General features: G+C 34.1%; 1 protein-coding gene across 3 annotated transcripts; it reads left to right on the forward strand.

Moving 5' to 3' along the window:
- The first annotated feature begins 1,325 nt into the window (after positions 1-1,325).
- LOC137239204 (uncharacterized) lies at positions 1,326-20,220 on the forward strand. 3 transcript variants are annotated; one of them, XR_010949301.1, is made up of 5 exons: positions 1,326-2,759; positions 4,865-4,999; positions 5,274-5,534; positions 10,157-13,993; positions 17,066-20,220. XR_010949301.1 is itself a non-coding variant. In XM_067764233.1 (4 exons), exons 1-4 carry the CDS (start codon positions 2,034-2,036, stop codon positions 11,657-11,659), a joined length of 2,625 nt encoding a protein of 874 aa, XP_067620334.1. In that variant the 5' UTR covers positions 1,326-2,033; the 3' UTR covers positions 11,660-20,220. The 3 variants fall into 3 exon arrangements, 2 of the variants coding, with proteins under 2 accessions (XP_067620334.1, XP_067620335.1); XM_067764233.1 differs by having other exon boundaries at positions 10,157-20,220; XM_067764234.1 differs by lacking the exon at positions 5,274-5,534 and having other exon boundaries at positions 10,157-20,220.
- The last annotated feature ends 1,251 nt before the right edge of the window (positions 20,221-21,471 follow it).

The raw sequence follows: 21,471 nt of genomic DNA on the forward strand, positions 1-21,471 counted from the left end.
CCCGAGCTATATCACCAACCCGAAATTTCGATTATATTTATTAACCTTTTTCTTTGGATCTCAAATTACAAATTAAAAAACTTTAATTGATGAATTTAAGTTTGTAAGTTCAAATTTTAAATTAACCTTAGTGCGATAACGTACGTCTGTGAGACGTACGTCGTTTTAATTTTACTCTCAGTCTCCCACAATCGTAAAGAGAGGACATTGTCATTCTCAGTTTTCTCAGCTACCATTACCAGCCTGTCAGTGGGCGTGTTTTTCAGTATTAACTTTTTTGTTTGCTGAAATATATACAATTTTTTTTTTTAAATACGTCTAAGGGACGTTTCGTTATCTTTTACGTGACTACAAAATTTATATGTAATTTTTGCCTAAAATGGTAATTTTAGCCAATATTTTTTTAAGTATAGTAAAGCAGTTAATTCATTCAATGGAAGTACAAAAAATGTATTTTTTTATATTTTTTTGCTATAAACTGAGGTTCTTCGAAAAACACTGATTTTTGCAAAAACAAGTCCAAGAAAATTCAAACTTAATTTTTAATGTATTAAAAAAACAATATTTTTCTTTAAAAAACATGTAAAACAAGTGAATATATATCACATAAATGATTAAAAAAAAAAATTGCAAGTTCGTTTTTTTTATATGGGGTTACACTGAAATGACAGTCCTTGGTCGGGAAAAATCCTGAGTCGCTCCGGTACATAGGACCGACTGCCTTGGGAAGCTTTTTCTTTTCCTTAAACTTGAACACGTCTCTCAGACGTACGTTATCTTTCTAGAGTAAAAAAATAACGTTATCTTTCTAGGGTTAAGGAAATTCTTTTTTCCTAGTAAGTTACAGCCTTATTTAGACATTAAACATCGCAATCATCTAATTTCGAAGCAAATGGACATTTTTCTAACCGGTGGAGCTCATGGTGTACACTTAGAAGGCGGTTTCTCTGCTCCCGGGTATATGCGCAACAAGCTAAGATCTACCATTTCAGATGATGTTTATATGTTAAGGACATTTTTTAAAATAAAGAAGTGTTCTGAATTGATTGAACTTTCATATTTAAGACATGTGTTAAAATGTACAGCACAAATTATTTATATTTGTTAAAACGAAACTAATTTTTTATTTGTTTATAAATTTCTTATATGTGTATACATTACATAAAGATTATTGAATCACGATTCGAAAAATTCCGGGATCGCCAAATTCATATGCCGAAGTCCCCACTTTACAAGTGAAGCTTTGTGCAAAGCATTTTATGTAAGTCTGGCATTGCTTTCGTTATCTGCACGAATGTTCTTTATTTAGTTTGGCAACATTGCCGCCCAGTTTTCTATCAAAGAGAACGGTAACACTGTTTTTACTTGTCGTCAATGAAATTGACTATAAATTTGGTCTATTATATTCAAAAGTAATTTAATATAAATCATTAACTTAATATTCATTTTAAACGTGAGATTATCCAGATCATAATGAATTTCAAGGTTTTTATTTGCCAAATGTGGTGAATAAACTTTGCTGAAAGAAGAAATGCGCAATCGACACAACGTAGAAAAAGGTTTAAAAAGAAGATAAACCATAAAGAGTGACAGCGACGAATATCAACAGCAAGAAGACAAAAAGAATCCAAGTGGAAAATAGCGAGCTGCAATACGGGCAAACGAATTAACGAATTCGCCATCGCAGAATTAAATGCCAATGTGTGCGGACCGACCTTCTGGCCTCGGGCTACCTTAAGCCAAATATTGGAGTTTAAAGCTGTGCATAAAGTGCTAAATTTAATGTTATCATTATAATCATTACGAATATTGAATAATAGTTGCGCGTTTAGGACGCTGTCGCTGGCAGCACCATAACTACGCGCCTCTATAGTTCATGTAGAATCGAACTGTCTTGACTGCAGCTACCTACATATTCTACACATATATCAAAAGAAAATAAGACGAATTTTTGTAAGAAAAAAAGGAGAAAACAAAGATCATAAGAGATTTTTCACTTGGTTTTATGCGGAACAGTAAATGTATTAGCGGAAATGATTTGTAAAAAGGACGTTATCCAATGGTTTAAAGAACTCGAGAGTTATAAAAGAATTGACACAATGTGCACTTTGCTTAACATGTGTCTGCCATTTGAGTTACGTTTCTTAGGTACATGTCTAGAAGAATTAGGCCGGCGTGATTCACAAGAGTTACGCGGCATGGAATTGAGGGTAAACAATCCTCAAGATTTGGCAGCTGATATAGCTGCATGTCAAAAAGGCGAACCAACTGATAAGAAGATACGAAGAAAAATGGCGCTGTATTTAGCGTTAATACGGGCTTGCAATCGTACCTGCGTTACAGAGATATTCCGTACATTGGAAGGTTGGGGTGATCGTGATTTTCAAAGCATGAATGACTCAGATACATTACAGGAACTGCTATTGGTATATACTATGGCTGCGAATCATCCCGTTTTCTCATTCGACCAACAATGCAAATGTACACAAATTTTTGAAAAGATAAAAGAAAATAAATTGGTTGTTGATGCGGATTTTCAAACACAACCACCGCCTTTACAACAACAAATGAATGTGGATCAAACATTTGTAAATCCACAATTACAAGATCAACGTCAGCATTTGCCTCCGTCCCATCAAGAACTACCACAACATTTGCTCCATGCAATGCACATCCCTGGGCAACCACACCCACAGATATTAGCACCAGTTAACATTATGCCACATATACCTATGACATTTCCACAGGGTCTTCATAAGGTACATACCTACATAATTATTATAATTTTTAATATACTTTTTTTTTTTTAAATAAGTTATTTTTTAATTATTATGGTGCATACACATTTTTTAAGTTCAAATTCTTCTTGGTGTTGAAATTCTGAAATATAAGGCGGTGAATAATATAAACTAAACCGTAACAACATCCTTTTACATTGCGTACTGCCCTATTAAGTTTCCGGAAAACCGAAAGTGATGGGGTTAATGTGCCAGCGAAAGCACACTTCATTTATTGGAAGGTAGGGTGATGCTGTTTGAACATTAAAACTTCCTAATGGGCTTTAAATGGTGTTGCCGAAGTGGCCATCGGACGACGATCCGGTATATAAGGGCAGAGATATGTATGTAAATACAATTCTCAATTTTTCGAAGAACAAATAATCAGTTAATTTTCTTCAAAGAAAAGGAACTGATTACATTTAAATTCATAAAACGAGATACCAAGATTTCTTTGTTTTGAAGTCCAATACAAGAAATCTATTTTTTGTAACTGAGAAAAAGGTAGTAATTGAACTTTTTTCAATTAAATTATAAGGAGTGGAAAGATTACTTTCGAATTTCCAGTTCTATTCCTCAAAGTAGTTGTGAATATAATTGAAAACGTAAAAGTTATTCCGCGTAAAAAATAAAAGCCCAAACTTTCAAAATACAGAGGCCCATACGGAATAGCCATGCAGATTTTATAACACCTCGGCGATGAGGAAATCAGCTAGTTATCGCATTTTTTAAATTGGTCACTTCCATGGTCATAACAGAAAGAAGCCGGCAAGCATAAACCCGCTATTAAAGCCTGGAAGCCAACTAGCCAAGGTAAGTCGTATGACCTTATATCACTCTGCGCCAGTAGGATTTCGCCAGCTATCTGCGTGATCGGCAAGCGTCGTTTCAGTTAGGCGTGTAAGAGTCAATTTCAGAAGAATTAAAAAGGGAGGCGCCACAGTGTGGGCACTATCCCCGCCGCTGTTTAATTAAAAAAAAAAAAAAAAAAACGAGTATTAAAAAAACTTAAGTGCATTTCGGAAAACCGCAAAATTTAGTTTAGAAAAGGAATACATATACTAAAACAAATGCAATTTATTTCAGAAATTTTAAAATGCACTTCAAAAAGAACAATAAAATACACTTTAGAATTTCTGAAACAAATTAGCGTTTGGTTTTAATATACATATTTATCCCTTTTCTAAAATAAAATAAAAGGAATACATATACTAAAAGAAATGCAATTTATTTCAGAAATTTTAAAATGCACTTCAAAAAGAACAATAAAATACACTTTAGAATTTCTGAAACAAATTAGCGTTTGGTTTTAATATACATATTTATCCCTTTTCTAAAATAAATTTGCTGTTTTCTAAAATGTTGTTGAACTTTTTTGAAATACTTTTATAATTTTTTTTTTTTATAAAATTTACCCCTTTGTTGAAATAATGTTGGATTGGGTTTGTATGATTTGTTTTATTCCGACTTGTAGCTGCTTAAATATTTCTAGTTTTAGCACATAAGTACCTACACCACAAAAAAAAAGCAGTAAAAATGATTTACGAATTGGATTAGGTACTTATTTTTTTCAATTATTTATCTAAATTGAAAAAAAAAAAAAAATAGAATTTGAGAGACTGCGTAGAACACGGCTTTAATTAACCAAAATATAAAAATAGTATATCATAAAAAAAAATTGGATATAATTTGTGCTGCGGTTCATTTACACGATATATCAATTACTTAAGTGAAAAATTTATTGAAAAATAAGAAAAATCCATTTAATTTCAATAATGCTCGGTAAATCAAGAAAGGCACTAAAACTTCGAAAACGTGTATAAATAGATTTATTGCAAGCAGATTTAATTAAAACTAAAATTGTTTTTTTTGCGAAAACGTAAACAAATTTTTAGTTTTTCATACAGTTCTATTATAAAAGTCACATACAAAGACAAATATCTCAGTCATTTTTGAACACTTTGATTAACGTTTGTTTACAATAAAATAGCGATATATAATGAAATTGCTTTCGACCTTTGTGAGGTGTAGGTGTGAGATGCTTTATATAATTTTTTTCAAACACTTACTTTTTCCTCTTATTTCAGATAATTCAAGCAGATGGAACAATGCAACATCCTGTTCCGGTGGACCCTCATTTGATATCCTTAAATGTCATTCCGAATGATACAAGTCCAATATTTCAACCAACTTGGCAACGGATGTATCCTCAAACTATCGAGGTAAAATTTGTTTAATATTATAATACGTAGGAGCAAAGGTATATAAATTTATACTTGTATTTCTTATTTTCTTATATGGGGATTTCATTGCTTATTCCACAAATTCGTCTATCTTTTTCTTAATTTTTTTTTTTTCATATAACTATTTGAGTTCACAATTTTCAAAATTTTCACCATCCACCCTAAACTCATATACATAAATATACCTAGTTATATATATTATTCTTTCCATAAGGAATGGCATATATATGTAAACTTTGTTTAAAAATTTTAGCATCCCCCGCAGTCAGCATCGCCAATGCTAAGCCAACAATCTTCCCCTTCAAGTAGTCGTACTACAAGTCCAAATCGTAATTCAAGTAATAATATGATGCAAACTGGTATGCAGCTACAATCGCGGAATATACCACAAAGGATGAGTGCCTCATTGAAAAATGTCAGGCGTCCATCGGCTGAAACTACGCCACCGCCAATGGGACAGCATATGATGATGAATGATATTAATTTGACATCGAATGTAAAGAATATGGATGATGTAAGTGTTTAATTTATAGACACAAAAATTGCTTACATTAAACATATACTACAAAACATCCTTGTGCAAATTTCATAACCCATTACTAAATTAATTTTATAAGCATTACTAAAGCTGTTTCGAATTAATAACTACATCAATATTACAACAAAATTGTTTACGATTTGAAATTCTTTTTTGTTTATTTTAAAATCATATTTTTGTTTTTGCTTTCATACGGAATAGTAGCCTGATTCGACATACGCATAACTAATCAATTGTAAAAATGTTCTCTTACCACCTGGTAGAAGGGCGCAGATGTGAATGTTCCTTAGCCATATTTATAATTTAGGGTTTTGTTTATGTTCCCTTTAACTGTGGTAATTGCTTCCAAATGGCGGCAGCCGTGGTGTGGTAGCATGCTCCGCCTACCACATCGGGGGTCCTGGGTTCAAATCCCGGGCAAAGTAATATCAAAATGGTAGAAAAAGTTCAGTCAATTAAAAAACAAAAAGCTTTTCTCGGAAGTGATTTGGCAAGCACTCCGAGTGTATTTCTACCATGAAAAACGTCTCAGTGAAAATTCGTCTGGGTCCCGTACCGCCAATTTGTAGGGAAATTTAAAAGGAGCACGACATAAATTGGGAGAGAAAGCTCGGATTAAATCTCCTCGGAGGTAAAATGAGGTAGAAAAGACGAAACCCCTCTTATCTGAACAATCGGTTGTATGTGATATATGTTATATATATTACCGATTTGGCCAGTTGTGTATGCCATATACTGGTGAAATTTTAAGCTTCTAGGTGTTAAAGTGGTTCCGACGAATGTTTAATCGATATAGGAAGATATCCCTCAAGATGTATGTATGATGTATGTGATCCAAGACTCTCGGCGAAAAAGGCCCTATAAGTTGGAGACGAAGCATTTCCATGTGTTTTTTTCGGTCTAGGAATTCCTACTGTGGATCCTCGGTGGTCCATGTCTATTTGAAGCATATATGTCTGCACATTGCAAATACAATAAAAGTTTTTGTGTTATTTGTATTATTTTTCAGCATAAAAACAATTTAGATTGTCAAAAGAAGTCGCACAGTTCTTACAGCTTTTTACCTAAATTGTGCAGTGCTGGAAAGATCCATTGGAATATTAGTTTAGATACCTAAACTTTAGGCGAACTGGCACCTAGCCTAAAATATACTCGCTTATCAATTTTCATCGCGTAATCTCAAAAATTGCGGGATTAGTTTGCGTTCAAACAGACATCCGCTTGTCATTCTGAACATTTGGGTATACTTAGTCTCCCTGCTTTTTTAAGGACTTCAGTTTTTGATTTTCAGCAAAAAAATTTATATCTGCGTCGGTTTATTTAACCAATTCTTTCTCATCAAATGTGCATCTTACATTTGGGCAATTTGCAAGAGTGTCGTATTCGTGAACAATTTTTTTGAGCTGTTTCCATGGTTTCCAATATAAAATTTGATTGAAGCATAGCACATACGACGAATAGGACCTTGTGAATTACTTAATTATTTGATTATAATGCGATATTTCTGAGTAATTTTTTTTAATCTTAATTTGTATTTGTATTTGTATTTATTAGGCAATTCATCCCAGCACAACAATTTGGCAAAAATTATTTTATAGTGCTAGTCGGTAAAAGGCATAAAATAGGAACAATTTAAACTTGAAACTTAACGCTAATGACTATGGCTAAGAAAAGGTTACAATAAATAATATATTTAATAAATAGTAAATAAATAAATAAACGAATGATAGAGTACATTTGCTTAGAAGAAATCAGTATTTTAATTGTCTAGGTTATTATAGAAACTTGTTAATTCTTTATTGAAGAGCAGAGCATTGCTTATAAGCCTAAGTCTAGAAGGGAGCGAGTTCCAAAGACGTATGGAAGTAATGAAGAACTGGCGATCAGATATTAGCATACGATGTCTGAAGTGGGTAAGGAGAACAGATCTAGACGACTGGAGAAAATTTAGCCTCCGATACAAATAGTCAGGTTCCTTCATATATATTAATTTATGTAGCGTAGTGAGCGTTTTAAGTTTAATAAGGTTATCGAAAGAAATGTTTAGCAACCCGTAAGCATGATGAGAGACGTGGTCAAGTCTTTTCAACCCATAGACGTATCTAGCAATGTTGTTATAAACAACATTAAGTTTCCTATTACATACATAGTCACAATTAGAGTAAACCTCACAACCATAAAGGAGCGTAGGTATTAAGTACGCTTTTGCTATTAGTAGACGAATATGTAACGGAGTAAAATATTGTGTAAGCCAGATTGTACGAAGCATCCCATACACTTTTCCCACTGTGCGGAAGATGTGATCTTTCCATGTCAAGGTTTTGTTAAACACTACAACTAGATTTTTTGCCGTGTCAACGTATCCTATAATAGTGTTGTCTAAAATTAAATTTTCCATTCCACTTTTATCTAGTGATCTTCTATGAATGACTATACATTTCGACTTCTTAGGGTTAAGACATAAGCCGTTCATAGAAGCCCACGTACCAATTTGACATAAATCGTAATTTAAGTTATTAATACATGAACTGGTACGATCACTAGGACAGCACATATACAATTGTACGTTGTCAGCATAAATGTGAATATTACAATACTTGAGAACACCAGGCAAATCGTTTATATACAAAACAAATAACAGGGGACCAAGGATTGAGGCTTGTGGGATTCCTCTTAAAACACTGACGAAGTCAGACTTTCTGCTACCAACACTTACTGCCTGAGTTCGGTCGGCCAAATACGATCTGATTAGGGCTGTTGCACAGTTGGAGAAATTGAATAGGTTGTCCAGCTTCTTGCAGAGAACGGTGTGGTCGACCGAGTCAAACGCTTTTGAATGGTCGAGAAGAGTCAGGAAAGCAGTAAAATTTTTGTCAACTTGTTCTTGAATATCCTCTATCACCGATACGAGCGCCGTTTTACAGCTACGATTTGACCTGAATCCAGACTGGGAATCTGTGAGAAGGTTATTATCCTGCACATAAGTATTTATCTGGCAGTGCAAAATTCGTTCGACGACCTTGGAAAGGAAAGGCAAAATAGCTATAGGTCTATACTCCTTCTTTTGCTTGGGGATTGGGATTACCTTAGCAACTTTCCAACATTTGGGAAATACACAGGACGTCAGCACAGAGTTAACCAAGTAGGTTAAGTGAGGAAGGACTTTAGGAAGAATTATTTTTAAAAATTTCGGACATATACCATCGAACCCCATAGCATTAGACTTTACTGAAAGAATGGCTTAAACGACATCACAATCATCGACACTAGCAAACTCAAGAGGACCAAAATCAACATTAGCGCGAATACAATAATTGTCAGCACATATATTGTCAGTTGAGATTGGCAGATTTACAAAATTTATATTTATCTCGTTAATGTCTACATCAGGGAGGACAGAAATATCGCATTTAGATTTTCCGATACAAATATGTTTAATCGACTTCCAGGTTTCCTTCGAACTCAAAGCAGCACTAAACTTGTTACTATAAAATTTCTGCTTAGCTGACCTAATGGCTTTGTTTGAAGCGATCCTAGCTGCTTTGAAGCAGTGTGAGCCTCCAGGGTTTTGTATCTTTTCCATCGTGAGTAAGCAAGGTTACGCTGGTGAATTAAGTGTTTTATATTGGCACTAAACCAAGGGGTATTATTGTGTGTAGCAGCTTTGAGTTTCACTGGCACATGGTTGTCGAAAAGCCTAAGAATATCGTTCTGTAGGAATGATGCCTGATCATCGACCGATGTCAGCGTACGAATCAAGCTCCATTCGACCGACTCCACCGCTGCATTAAGGGAACTGTAATCTATGCTTCTAAAATCACGATACGTAAAGGAACATTGGATATGTGACGTTTGAAAGTTGTAACTAAGAAACATCAGATCGTGTTTTGAAAAGCAAGATGCCGACAATTGATCATAGTGGAGCAATTTCAGGGGATCATTCACAAAAAATAAATCCAGCAAAGAAGAAATTATTTTTTTTTTTTGGGTTTTTGGCCTTTAGTTTGTAAAAATGTTTGTAAATTCCGAATTGTGTCTCTACATAGGGCTTCTAGAAAAATTAAGAACAAAACTACCCAAAATTTGTATGGAAGAAAATCTTAAAAACCCTGCGGGTAAAAATTGTAAAAGATCAATGCGACTTAATATTTTCACTTTGTTAGACTGAAATTGAGTGGACTCGGACTTGGTAAACATGTCGAAATTCTGTAGGATATTTTTAAAACACTAACTGAATTTTAAAGTCTTTCGGTAAACGTTTTTGTAATTCGCTAAAAGTTTTCGTCGATTAATCTGTATCGTTCGGACTCTACAAACTCTCATCTAATTAAAAAAAAAATTAGTAAACTAAATATGCAGAAAAGAACGTTTCCCACTGAGCCAATCTCAAAATCATTTAAAGGGTTTTTACACCTATTTTCTGACTAAAGTCTCTCTCGTAATCTCTCCTTCGATAACTTGTGTCAAAACTCTAGGTAAACAAAGAAACGTCTGTGAGATCTCATAGTTTATTGTATTTGTATTTTCATTATATGTACATACTTTTAAATATCCGTCGATATTTGGATACAAAATTATAAACCTTTTCTTTTTTGCAGGGTGTTATTAGCAGTGATGTGGCCGGTAACCCTCTACAAACGTTAATTCGCAATGGTTACCCCCGTAGACATAAAACAGGCACCACATATACACCTTTGATACATCAACAACAACAATTAACCGTTAATCCACATTTTCAACCGGTCACAAACTATTCAACATTGGCTTATACAATGCAAAATATGTCAATGTCAGATGGATCTATTACCGGCTTAGATACCACGTTTATACCAAGTTCAATGAATTCAAATAAAAGTGCTGGAAGTGATACAGGTAGTTCAAATGCTTCATGTGGTGATGTTTCCCCACCAGAAACGCCAACACTGTCTAGTGTTTCATCAGGTTTACGACTCGGCGGTAGTGATAATTTGCATCAAAAACATTTTGGCTATAATACAAAACCAACGGGGAGTACATCAAGACTCAATGGCCGACCAGATAAATTAATTTCATCGAATGTTGTTGTAAATGCGGTTAGTACGACTGCAAGTGGTGGAATGTATACATCACCATTGCCAAATACACATCCAGCATTAACGCAACAGACTCAACCAATGTATGGTACAGAAATTATATTAGCTCCTGGCGGTAATGCAGGTGGCATTGGTCTTATGCAAACAACTTCATTAGCTAATAATAATAATAGTGGTGGTGTTGGTGGTAATAATATTGCTGTTGTCACATCGAATATGGGTACAAGTAATAATAATATAGCGAATAATCCTGTATTGATGAGTTCACCAACGGCAGGTGGTGCTGGTGGTAGTATACTTACGAATATAACACCAAATTCAGTTATACTACCATCGCCACATCAACAATATAATACAACGTATCCATATCATGCCGCACCTACAACACATCAACGTTTAATGAATCATACGGGAGGACCTGCACCACCACCATTACGTTTAATGCCTAATGAGCATATATATTCATATTACCCTATACCAGGTGCAGCACCACCAGGTGCACCACCACCGGTAACATTGCGTGCAACAAATTCAGTGCCACCAAATACAAATGTTACATCGGGCGTAACAGGTGTATTACAAGTACAACAGCCTACCGCTGCGCAGGCGCTACAAACCAATTCAGCTGTTGTGCCAAGCCCAACATTATTAACGGGTACGCCGTATAGTACGCTAACAACAACAACGTTAGTTAGTAATAAAAATTTATCATGCTACAATTGTGGTTCATCAAGTCATAGTGGGCCTGAATGTCAAGAAGCGTCCATGGAAGATGTTACACGTAGCGCCATTTATAAATTAGACTATTCCGGTTCATCGAGTGCATCACCCACAGTATCAACTGGCGCAAATAGTTTGACTGTGGGTAGTGTGGGTGGTGGTGTTGTTATAACGGATTCATTGCAAATATCACATCACCCGCATCAAAAACAACACACAGTCGAGGTAACCGGTTCCAGTTTAGTATCCAGTGCGACAACATTACATTCGTCCACACCCGCGGTCAGTGCTGTAGTAAATACAAAGTGAAGCTAACGCTTAAGCGTTTTGAAAACGGTGTTTGAAAACTCAAAAACGTAAGCAAGTAAATATATACTCAGTATGAAAGTGTGTATCTGCTTCTACGCAGTACAACGACTGCATGCATGCCCACTTGAAACTGGATGCTTAAGTGATACATATATGTAACAAGGTTTGGCGACGGTTGGATAGACAAACTTAAAATATATTTAGTGTAATAGTAGTGTTGAAGCGTGCGCAGTTCTTTGCCGAGCTTGCGCGCGGTATGGAGATTTATACAGTTATGATAAGCGGAAATCAAATTTCATGCTTTTCTTAGCGAATAAGATTTAAAATTAGTAAAACTTTTTAATAACAAATGATTGATATATATATATATTATACATATTTGAATGTTGAATAAGACTTAATTAATTATCAAGTAAATAAAACATCTGCTATCGAGATATAAAATTCAAATTGTAACAAAAACAAAATAAAAAAAAAACTGCAAAAGTAATTTAGGTAAATGTACATACATATAAAAACGGATATAGCAGTGCGCGAATAATGTAGTAATATAATATATAGACGTAAATTAGGGTGTGCCATTTTTTAAGTAATTCTTTCCAACTCCTAATTGTAAATTTACACCATTTTAGCAAAGATATTTAACATTGGCAATTTATAATAAATGAAATAAATTCTTAAACAATGAAGCGAATTCGCAGAGAAGATATCTGGACATTTTTTTTATACAGAGCTGTACTGCACAATGGATTTTTTGGATTCGCTCATCTGACGTTAGGCTGTAGCAGCGTAGCGGAAGATTATCAAGATACTTACATGAAAAATATAATGGGTTTATAAAGCTCATTTTATTGGAAATTTGTACGAAAATGTAATTTTAAAAAGCTTATGTATTTTTTATGCAAAAGAGGGCAAGTTCCAATAACACATTAAACATCAGAAAAGAGATCTCAATTCTTTGAATTACTGCCATTTGCTAGCTCACAGTGTCTTACAATTGTTTTAGGTAAATTTTTAAGTGTTTACTTTAGATTTTTATGTTTTAATGAAAACTATGCCATGGTAATTTTTTTTATCAGTCAAGAGTAAAAATTTTACTGTGAATAAAATTCTGAAACTCCTTTATAATTAATACGGAAGTACATCTGGAACACTGTACTGAAAAATAGATAGTCAAAAATCAGCGCGAGTTTTGAGAGACTTGTTACTTGCACATTGTTTGACTAAATTTGATTGGGCTACAAAACTGCATACTCAAAAAAATTCTGAGAACAAATACAAATTTGGAAATTTTCATGTATACTTCTCGCATTTTTTCGAAAACTTGTTTCAGACTGCTTTGTGTAGTTTCAGTTACGCGATTCAGTTTTTTTTTAATTATAAAAATAAGAAAATAAATGTAAGGCGCGATAACCTCCGAAGAGATCTAAGGCCGAGCTTCTCTTCCAATTTGCGTCGTGCACCTCTTGATTTTCCCTACAAATTGGCCGGACGGGACCTACATGCTTTATGCCGACTCCGAACGGCATCTGCAATGCAGATGAGTTTTCACTGAGAGCTTTTCATGGCAGAAATACACCCGGAGCGCTTGCCAAACACTGCCGAGGGGCGACCCCGCTTAGAAAAATTTTCTTCTAATTGAAAACCCTTATTTCAAAAATTTTGATGTTGCTTTGCCCGAGGTGTGAACCCAGGGCATACGGTGTGATAGGCGGAATATAAATAGAAAGTAAAAAAGGAATTATATATTTGAGAAAATTTTCTAAAAAATTTATAAATTAAAAATTTTTTTTTTTATATTTGAGTTGTTGGCGACCTTTCTTCTTTACCTTGTTGTTTGGCTGGTGGACGACAATAGAAGAGCACACAAAATTACCAAAGAAGCCGTTTATGGAAATATTAAAATTTTGTATTGAGGAAAATAAATATTTCAAGTTTAAAGACACGATATACACGAAAATAAAAGGATTACCGATGGGATCACCCACTTCACCAATAGTTGCAGACATTGTGATGGAAGAATTGATAGATAATACATTTAATAAATTAACAAGAAAACCTAGATCGGTTACCAAGTACGTGGATGACTTATTTGCAATTATAAATGAAAACGAGGTAAAAAAACACACTTCACGCATTAAATTCCTTTGACAAAAACATAAAATTCACAACAGAACTGGAGGACGACGGGAAATTACCATATTTGGACTCAATCATCATTCGACGAGAAAATCAATTAAATTGGTATAAGAAACCTACATCCACCGGACGAATAATTAACTTTTACTCAAAACATCCAAAGACGATGATCGGACCTCAAGCCAGCCAAACAAGGTATGAATTTTTAATTGATGTATGTACATCTGCGAGTAAAAAGGAGTAGAAAAATTGATTTGCATTTTTGTTTTTTTTTTTTTTTTTGTTACCGCATAACGAGAACTGTGTCTATCAGTTGCGAAAACCCTCTTGAAACATTCGAAGATTCGAGTAGTTGTACAGTTGTACAAGTGCGAGATGGCAGTTACTCAAATGCACATTAGTGTTTGCTAATTTTTTCCCGTTCCCTTGGGATTCAAAAGTCGGACTACAAAACTGTATTCTGAAAAAGTTTCCTGAAATTGTGTCTAAAGTTTTGAAAATTTTCATAAAGTTTCCGAAATAAGTTTAGATAATTTATTTCTTTTGAATAAGCAGAAAATGAAATAAAGAGGAAATATCTGATAAAATTTGCAAATCATTCTTGCCGTTATGTTTTTCATCGTAGAAATAAAATCGGAAGGACCCTGCGTAGATTTTTTTTCTAAAAAAACTGTTTAGCATATTCGAAAACAATTGTGAATTACATATTTACATGCAAGTTTTAGAATTGTCAGACATGCTCCCTGCCAGCATTCTCTATCGCGCAAGTCACTTATTTGATATGACATTTCTGAAGAAACGATCGCCGGAGATATCGCCTTTGTTTCGAATTCTTATCAGCCCTCGAGAATAACTGTTCCCCCAATGTGAAACGACATTTGGATACGAGAGCGATACATCATTTAGAAACTCTTTCGATAGGAAAGCAGCAACTAGAGCGATAAGACGAACAGTGTCGAGGAAGGTAGTATTTCCGAATCGATAGGACATTTTAGGAAGTTGAAATTGTCAAAGCAGATTCATAATGACGAGAGAAAATCTTTGGACATAGTAGACAGGTTGCCACTCCTGGGTCAAAGAGAGAAACGGTCGTCAATGATTTTTCCAAAGCTGGGTTAACAGGAAACGCCACTGGGAAGTCAGGTAATCCCAAAATTCGAATGTATTCGTGCCCCATAAACAAGACTGCGATGTATGTATATACATATCGCTCATTTACTTCAATAGTGTCATAACTCAAAAAACACAGTTTTCCAGGAGAGCCATTCAAAGATTTTAACTGGCATATGTTGCGCATATAAAGGCATATTTTCATTTGTATAGCACATGGTAAATTTTTAACGCATCACAAAGATTTTTTATACAACATAGATCATGTTATTGGGTACGTTTATATGTTATTAACTCAAAAGTCATATTTTTGAGTTATGGCACTATTGAAGTAAATGAGCGATATGTACTTGCAAGATAATAGAGTAGAGAAAACTAATGGAATTTGCTCACCTTTTTAATATTTACAAACAAAATCTTTGTTTGGACCATGCTCCATAACCACGTCTTCAGGAAATGAAAAACATTTAATTGAAAAGAGTTCCCAAAAATTATTGAAAGAAAGGAAAATTCAAAACGTTACAGTGAACTATCGCCTTAAAACCGGCTTGGAGGAGAAAATTCCGTTAAAGTATTTTTTTGTTTGGAAAATGAGAAAGGCAATATACCTTAGTAACTACAACAATTAGTTCTTGCGATAGAAATAAATCGGAAGACGTGGATTCTAAATGAATTGCAAATATTTTGTGAAACCCAAACAGGTCAGCTAATTTCATACATACATATATTCGAGTTCAGCCTATTCATTATAAATTACATTTAAATTAAAATTTTTTCTTGTCACACTTATGCCAGTTTCACACAGAGGCTTAATGAAATAATTAGTAAAGTTTTCTACATTAAAGCCCTAATTGAACTAAATCTTCCATACAAAATACAAATTCTTAATTATCTCATTATTGCTTCATTGAATGCTTAACAAGCCAACCTAATAAAACCGCACTGCGTTTTTTTAGCGCACGCAAACAACCGGCGCTTTTTGCCCTAACAGAAATAAGTATGCGTTGCGACAATATAAGACATGTATGCAAACGTCAAACCTAAAATGTCACGCAGAACAAAAATTGGAAATCGAGTTAGGTTTTCACGCAGCAAATTCAATTTCGGTTGCTCTCATACAAGTTGTATGTGCATGAGACATTTTTGACAGAAAATGACTTGCGTGCGTTTATATTTGGTTGACTTCTAATCGAGTGAAAAATCCAGTCGGTTTTGCTTGGTTCTTTGAAATTTTTTGCCAATTTAACAAATGACAATCAAAAATAAATTATTTTCAATAATTTACGAAAAATAGAAAAACACGAAAAAAATCAAAATTAAATTTTCGCTGCATTTGCTGCAAAAGATAATATGGCTTTTTCGAAAAGAGGCACATATTTGGCTAGGAGCAACATCTATGGGTAGTTGCGTATGCATTTTATTTTGATTGTATTTATAGTTAAGAAGGAAACGGGTGCTTTCAATTTTAACAATTTTTTTTAAAGAAAATTTTTTTTGGGCTGCTGACAGATTAATGAAGCAAAAGGCCCTGTATGAAAAGGAAAACTTAATTATTTCATTAAATATAATTGTTATTCGATTAAGTTTCTGTGTGAAAACGGTTACAATCACAAAAATTTTGTAGGCTGTTTTGTTTTGATTTCGAATTCAAAAGTCATTGCGAGCATTTTGCATTAGCAATATAAAAGTATTACATACATATATGATTATTCCTAATAATTTGAAAAAAAAAGAAAATGTATGCATGTTATAAATAAATTGGGTCCTTTTCCGTTTGCCGTACTCGCATTGTATGTATACATATAACATTATCCCGACTAAGACAGTCCCGAAATAGAGAATGCCGAAAAACATATTTCAGACATGAGCAAATTCAAACCAATTATAATTCTGATACCGATCTCAAAATCCGGGCACATAATCCTGACCCAAAATTATTTAAACAAAAAAGCCTCAGCTTTCACCATTCGATCTATTATTAAAATTTGTTTGGGTTTTGCTGTCGGGATTGTTTTAAAGTTGTCGGGATTACCATTCATTGCTTAAAGTTTTAATTTTGTTTTTCATCCTAATTTAAAAAAAAAAAAAGATAGACATTTCCAATTCGTGGTTTACCACTTATTCATTTCTATTTTCTATCTATTTCTATTTTCACAGATTTGACACAAATTCATATGAAAAAATCTTCAAAATTTAGTTACAGCTATTACAAGCAAATGCTTTGAATTTGCGCGCCTAATTTTTTTGAAAATTATTATCTATCGCGACCGAAATACTTTCGCATAGTTCTGGCAAAAGTTAGGAAATCAAGAATAAAGTGACTCGATTCTTCCACCTCATTATCCGCCATACAGTTGCAGGAGGATGGGGATTCCAGTATATTGAGACGTACCGCAAGAATTCCCATTGGTAAATGCCCTTTAAAAACCCCAATGGCCATTGATAGACGGCCCATAGTGAACCCAATCATTTCGCAGACTTGCAGCCATCCACTACCGGCCAGAAGGATCTTGCTACCTTGCAAGAGGTGTTGTGTGCCTAACGCAGGAACAGACCACGGGTGGCCAGCGGAATCTCGAAATCCCTACAGCCATCTTCATCCGGTTCAATTCAGTTGCCCGTGATATCACTATGGCTCGGGACCCAAATAATGTTAATAATAAAATAGTTCGATGCAATCGCAAGCGACGTCAGACGCTCACAGACCACCCCCGACCGCACTTTATAAAAAAATATATAAATATATAATTTGTACATTGATACGTTTTTCTAATAAGCCTGCTTACATTGAACGCGGCAGCTACAGACCACAAAAAGCAAAGCCATTGGCTATTTTATTCATTTGAACGCTGCATCCACAAATATGAAATAAACCGAACAGTGGTAAAAAATTTAGAAAAAAAGTATTAAGTATGCTTAAAAAACGTTCAAAAGAATGATTTTACCTTATTTTATTTGTTAATTACTTCCATTTAAGTGTTTATTGACAAAATGAAGAGGACGCCACTCTCTGTCGATTGTCTAAAATATAATTAGATTTAATCTGGCGACAGTGGCATTCGTGATCGATTGTCATGCTGCTCTCTCGCACCGTAAATAACGACCCTCATAAAAACATGTGTAAAAATAACTTGACAGATATCTCTTTTATAGTCGCCTTTGTGAATGTAATATGGCCTTATGCAGCCAAACCACTACATCTTGCAGAAAATTGTATCTTTCTATGCAGTATTATACTTCATATAGGATTAAGAAAGAATCGTCGCGGGAAAATGACACACTCTAATGCACATATGTACGTATCTGTGTGTATGTATTAGGGTAGAGCGATATAAAAAAATATTATTTGACGCTAGTGCATATAAAAAATATTTTTTGTTGGTATGTACTGGACATTTTGAGGTGCATAGACATTAACTAAGTTAATACTTTAAGTTTAAACAAAAAATCTCAAAATGGTCTAGAAACTTTTTGCTAAATAAAATATCAAATTGAAAAAAAAAAAACACTGTTTCTCAAATTTTTTTTCGAGAAATATATATAATTCTTCCCAAAAATTCTTATAAACGAGTTTATATAAAAATTTTTTTTTCAAATAAATTATTTTTAGAGCTGTATTGGCTGTTGAGCGTCGGTGTTAGAAAAGAAAAAAAATAGTTTTTATATTTAAATAATTGTGTTTTCTTGTTTTAAATAAAGATAATTACTCCCTGAAGAGGACACAATATCGTGTCGAAACGCGTCGGAGTTAGAAAAGAAAACGGCCAATATAGCTCTGAATAAGTACAAAACAAAGAATTTTCCTTGGCCTAAACCAAACATTTTTCATAAATTATTTTTAAATTGATAGTTTTTTTGGAAATTTTTATCAAAGATCAAACAATTTTTTGTATTTCACTTCACCCTAGCACATACATATGTACATACATACTATATTGTACTACATAAAATTACACTGTAAAGTTCATGCATACATACATATTGTACATATTTATTATTAATGAAGTTATTGTAGGCTCAGCAAGATTTTAAAGTTTAAGTAAACTTTTTAGATTGGTTGTATTTACTTATATCCTTCCAGTAAATATGTACATAAATACACACACACACACATACATGTGTATGTATGTCCATATGATTGTACATTTTAAATACTGTTAATTTAACTAAGATTTGGTTCCGTTATTGCGTATATAGTAACTACTGTAACTATGTCGTTAATTTAATTATGTATTAACAAAAATAAAACATTTATTTTACAATTTTTAGTCGTGTCTGGCATGTGGCGAAATTAAGTCAATAAATAATTATATAACTTTGTAGTTTCTCTTTACGTACATATTTTATGTTTAAAATTATGCCATTTTTGATAAGCTAAACATTTCAGGCTGAGAACTGTTTTTTCGCCCCACCCTAATGTGCACAGGTCTGTTCATGTGGATATGCTTGGATTAGGGCTGATTACATTCAACACGGCATCTACAGATCATAACCACAATAAAGCAAAGCTTGACGACAACGGTAGCCAAGCATTGGTTACTTGATTACTTTTAACGCGGCGGTCACATATATAAATATATATTTAGAAAAAACGCCCAAAAGAATAATTTCAACTTATATTACTTGTTATTTACTTCAGCTAGTACGCATTACAAGTATGTTTCTATGTAATGGTAATTACTGTAAAGAGTTTCGAAAGCACTTTAGTGAAAGCAAAAATCGCCTCCTTATATGGGCGTGGTCAGAATTTCATGTCCACCAAATATAGCCAAGGAAGTCAATTTAAAATGCAGTAAGGTCTATCAAATTTCGAAAAGAGATAAACAATTTAAAATTTCGATGAATGCAGAGGTGGGCGTTGCATTTCATGCAATAAAAGTATGTTTTTTTGCTTGCATCCTTCCATTTTACAACGAACTGCATTGCTTCGTGGAAAATCAAACTTAAGTAAATGGCCGCTTTGATCATAATGCGTAACAATCGGTGGTTGGTGGAAATACTTCAATCTCTTCGACGTCGTTTACTTAAGAACGTTGAGGGTATGTGCATGATATTTTGAAAGAGTGTAAGCCAATCTTTTTTGAAGCACCAAAACCTAGTTTGTTTAATTTACATTTAAATTTCAGTGCAGGACCCTTGCTACGTAACGAAGTCATAGGCATTCAACTTTATCCACATAGAACATAAAGTTTTATTCCCCAAGGGCAAATCTTACCCCGTATATACTGCGCTATTCCCAGGCGCCATTTAAATGGAATAATCTGTTCATCAACACAAAGGATTTCCTCCAGCTCTTGCTCCAATAACCGTTTCCGAATAGAATCAATTATAGGTCTTACGCTATATCATTTTCTTGGGTTTGTGGGGGTAGATTAATAGGCACTAAATGCAAATGTGTTCACAGCCCATAAGAACGATTACGTGTCATATTGTTAGCAAATAATGGTAGTGCTGAACTTCGGAATTTCCCCAGGACTAGTTGGTCGAAAGTTTGATTCCTCCCGCACACCATAAAGATTAGTGAAGTTGATGCATCTTCAAAAAAATTAGTCGACAAGTAGTTTTGGAAATACTCGTACTCACTTTTGACTCCTTTAGGCATCTGAAGAAGTAGGGTAAAATTAAAATCAGCAAGTCGGTCATTACTGCGGGAGTGCCGCTCCCGCTTCTGGGCTACTTATTTTTCTAATAGAAAACTGAAACTGAACGCAATACTCTCTCGCAAAAATACTTATTTTGTAGAACATTCTTTTCGCTCCTTATTGAGGATAGTGTTGGAAAAGATGATTTTCAAATGCTGGACTCAGCTCTTGTTCCATTTCACTTTCCTCACAATGCGTATCATCACTTCCCACTTCTTCACCTCCTTCATAATGTTTTCTAGTTAGCGCTGTGGAATCAATTTCATCATTATCCGACTCATCGTCGAAATCCGAGAAATTATTTAGAACGTCAAACGTCTCGTTTTCCGTCAACCCTTTTGCCTAGCCATACTAACTTTTGCCTTCAAAGTAATATTATCTTCCCTTAACTCACAACTATTGACTACTCATGTACATTATAAAGGGCATACAGTTTTATCCTTTTAAAAAACTCATCTGAATTCCAATCATCTCCCACTTACAACCGTTCAAAGAAAGAATTTCTAGCTAAAAATATCGTTGACACAAGTAAACATAAAAACTTTGTATGTTGAAGAATTAAAGAACAAACACACCAAATATAATATTTCCACCTTCCTTCACAAAAGCCTGCACAATACCGACAAAATCTTAAAGCTATTAGCGAGAATATTATTTTTATACTCGCAATAAACCGCTAGGCCCGTTTTCACCGAAAATAATGCTTAGAAGTTTTAAATTCAAAATAACTGTCACTCCAAAGTCATGTCCACTGCAATGGACATCAGTAGCGAAAGGGTTAAGATTAAATCTGAATCAAATCCGAGCTATCTCGGGAACCATTTGAAATCATTTGGAAGCTTTGTACCAGCTTGTTATTATTTACAGGAAAACTTGTTGAAGCATTTTTCGGGACACAGTACCATTTAGGTACCATTTGCG

Source organism: Eurosta solidaginis, chromosome 2 (assembly GCF_040869045.1).
Source record: "Eurosta solidaginis isolate ZX-2024a chromosome 2, ASM4086904v1, whole genome shotgun sequence".
Taxonomy (NCBI): Eukaryota; Metazoa; Arthropoda; class Insecta; order Diptera; family Tephritidae; genus Eurosta; species Eurosta solidaginis.

What these genes read in the sequence shown, in the direction of transcription:
- LOC137239204 (XM_067764233.1), top strand. Translation starts at nt 2,034, where the DNA reads ATGATTTGTAAAAAGGACGTTATCCAATGGTTTAAAGAACTCGAGAGT. An exon ending in TGTATCCTCAAACTATCGAG is followed by an intron (nt 5,000 to 5,273) that starts GTAAAATTTGTT and finishes TAAAAATTTTAG; the next exon opens with CATCCCCCGCAGTCAGCATC. An exon ending in ATGTAAAGAATATGGATGAT is followed by an intron (nt 5,535 to 10,156) that starts GTAAGTGTTTAA and finishes TCTTTTTTGCAG; the next exon opens with GGTGTTATTAGCAGTGATGT.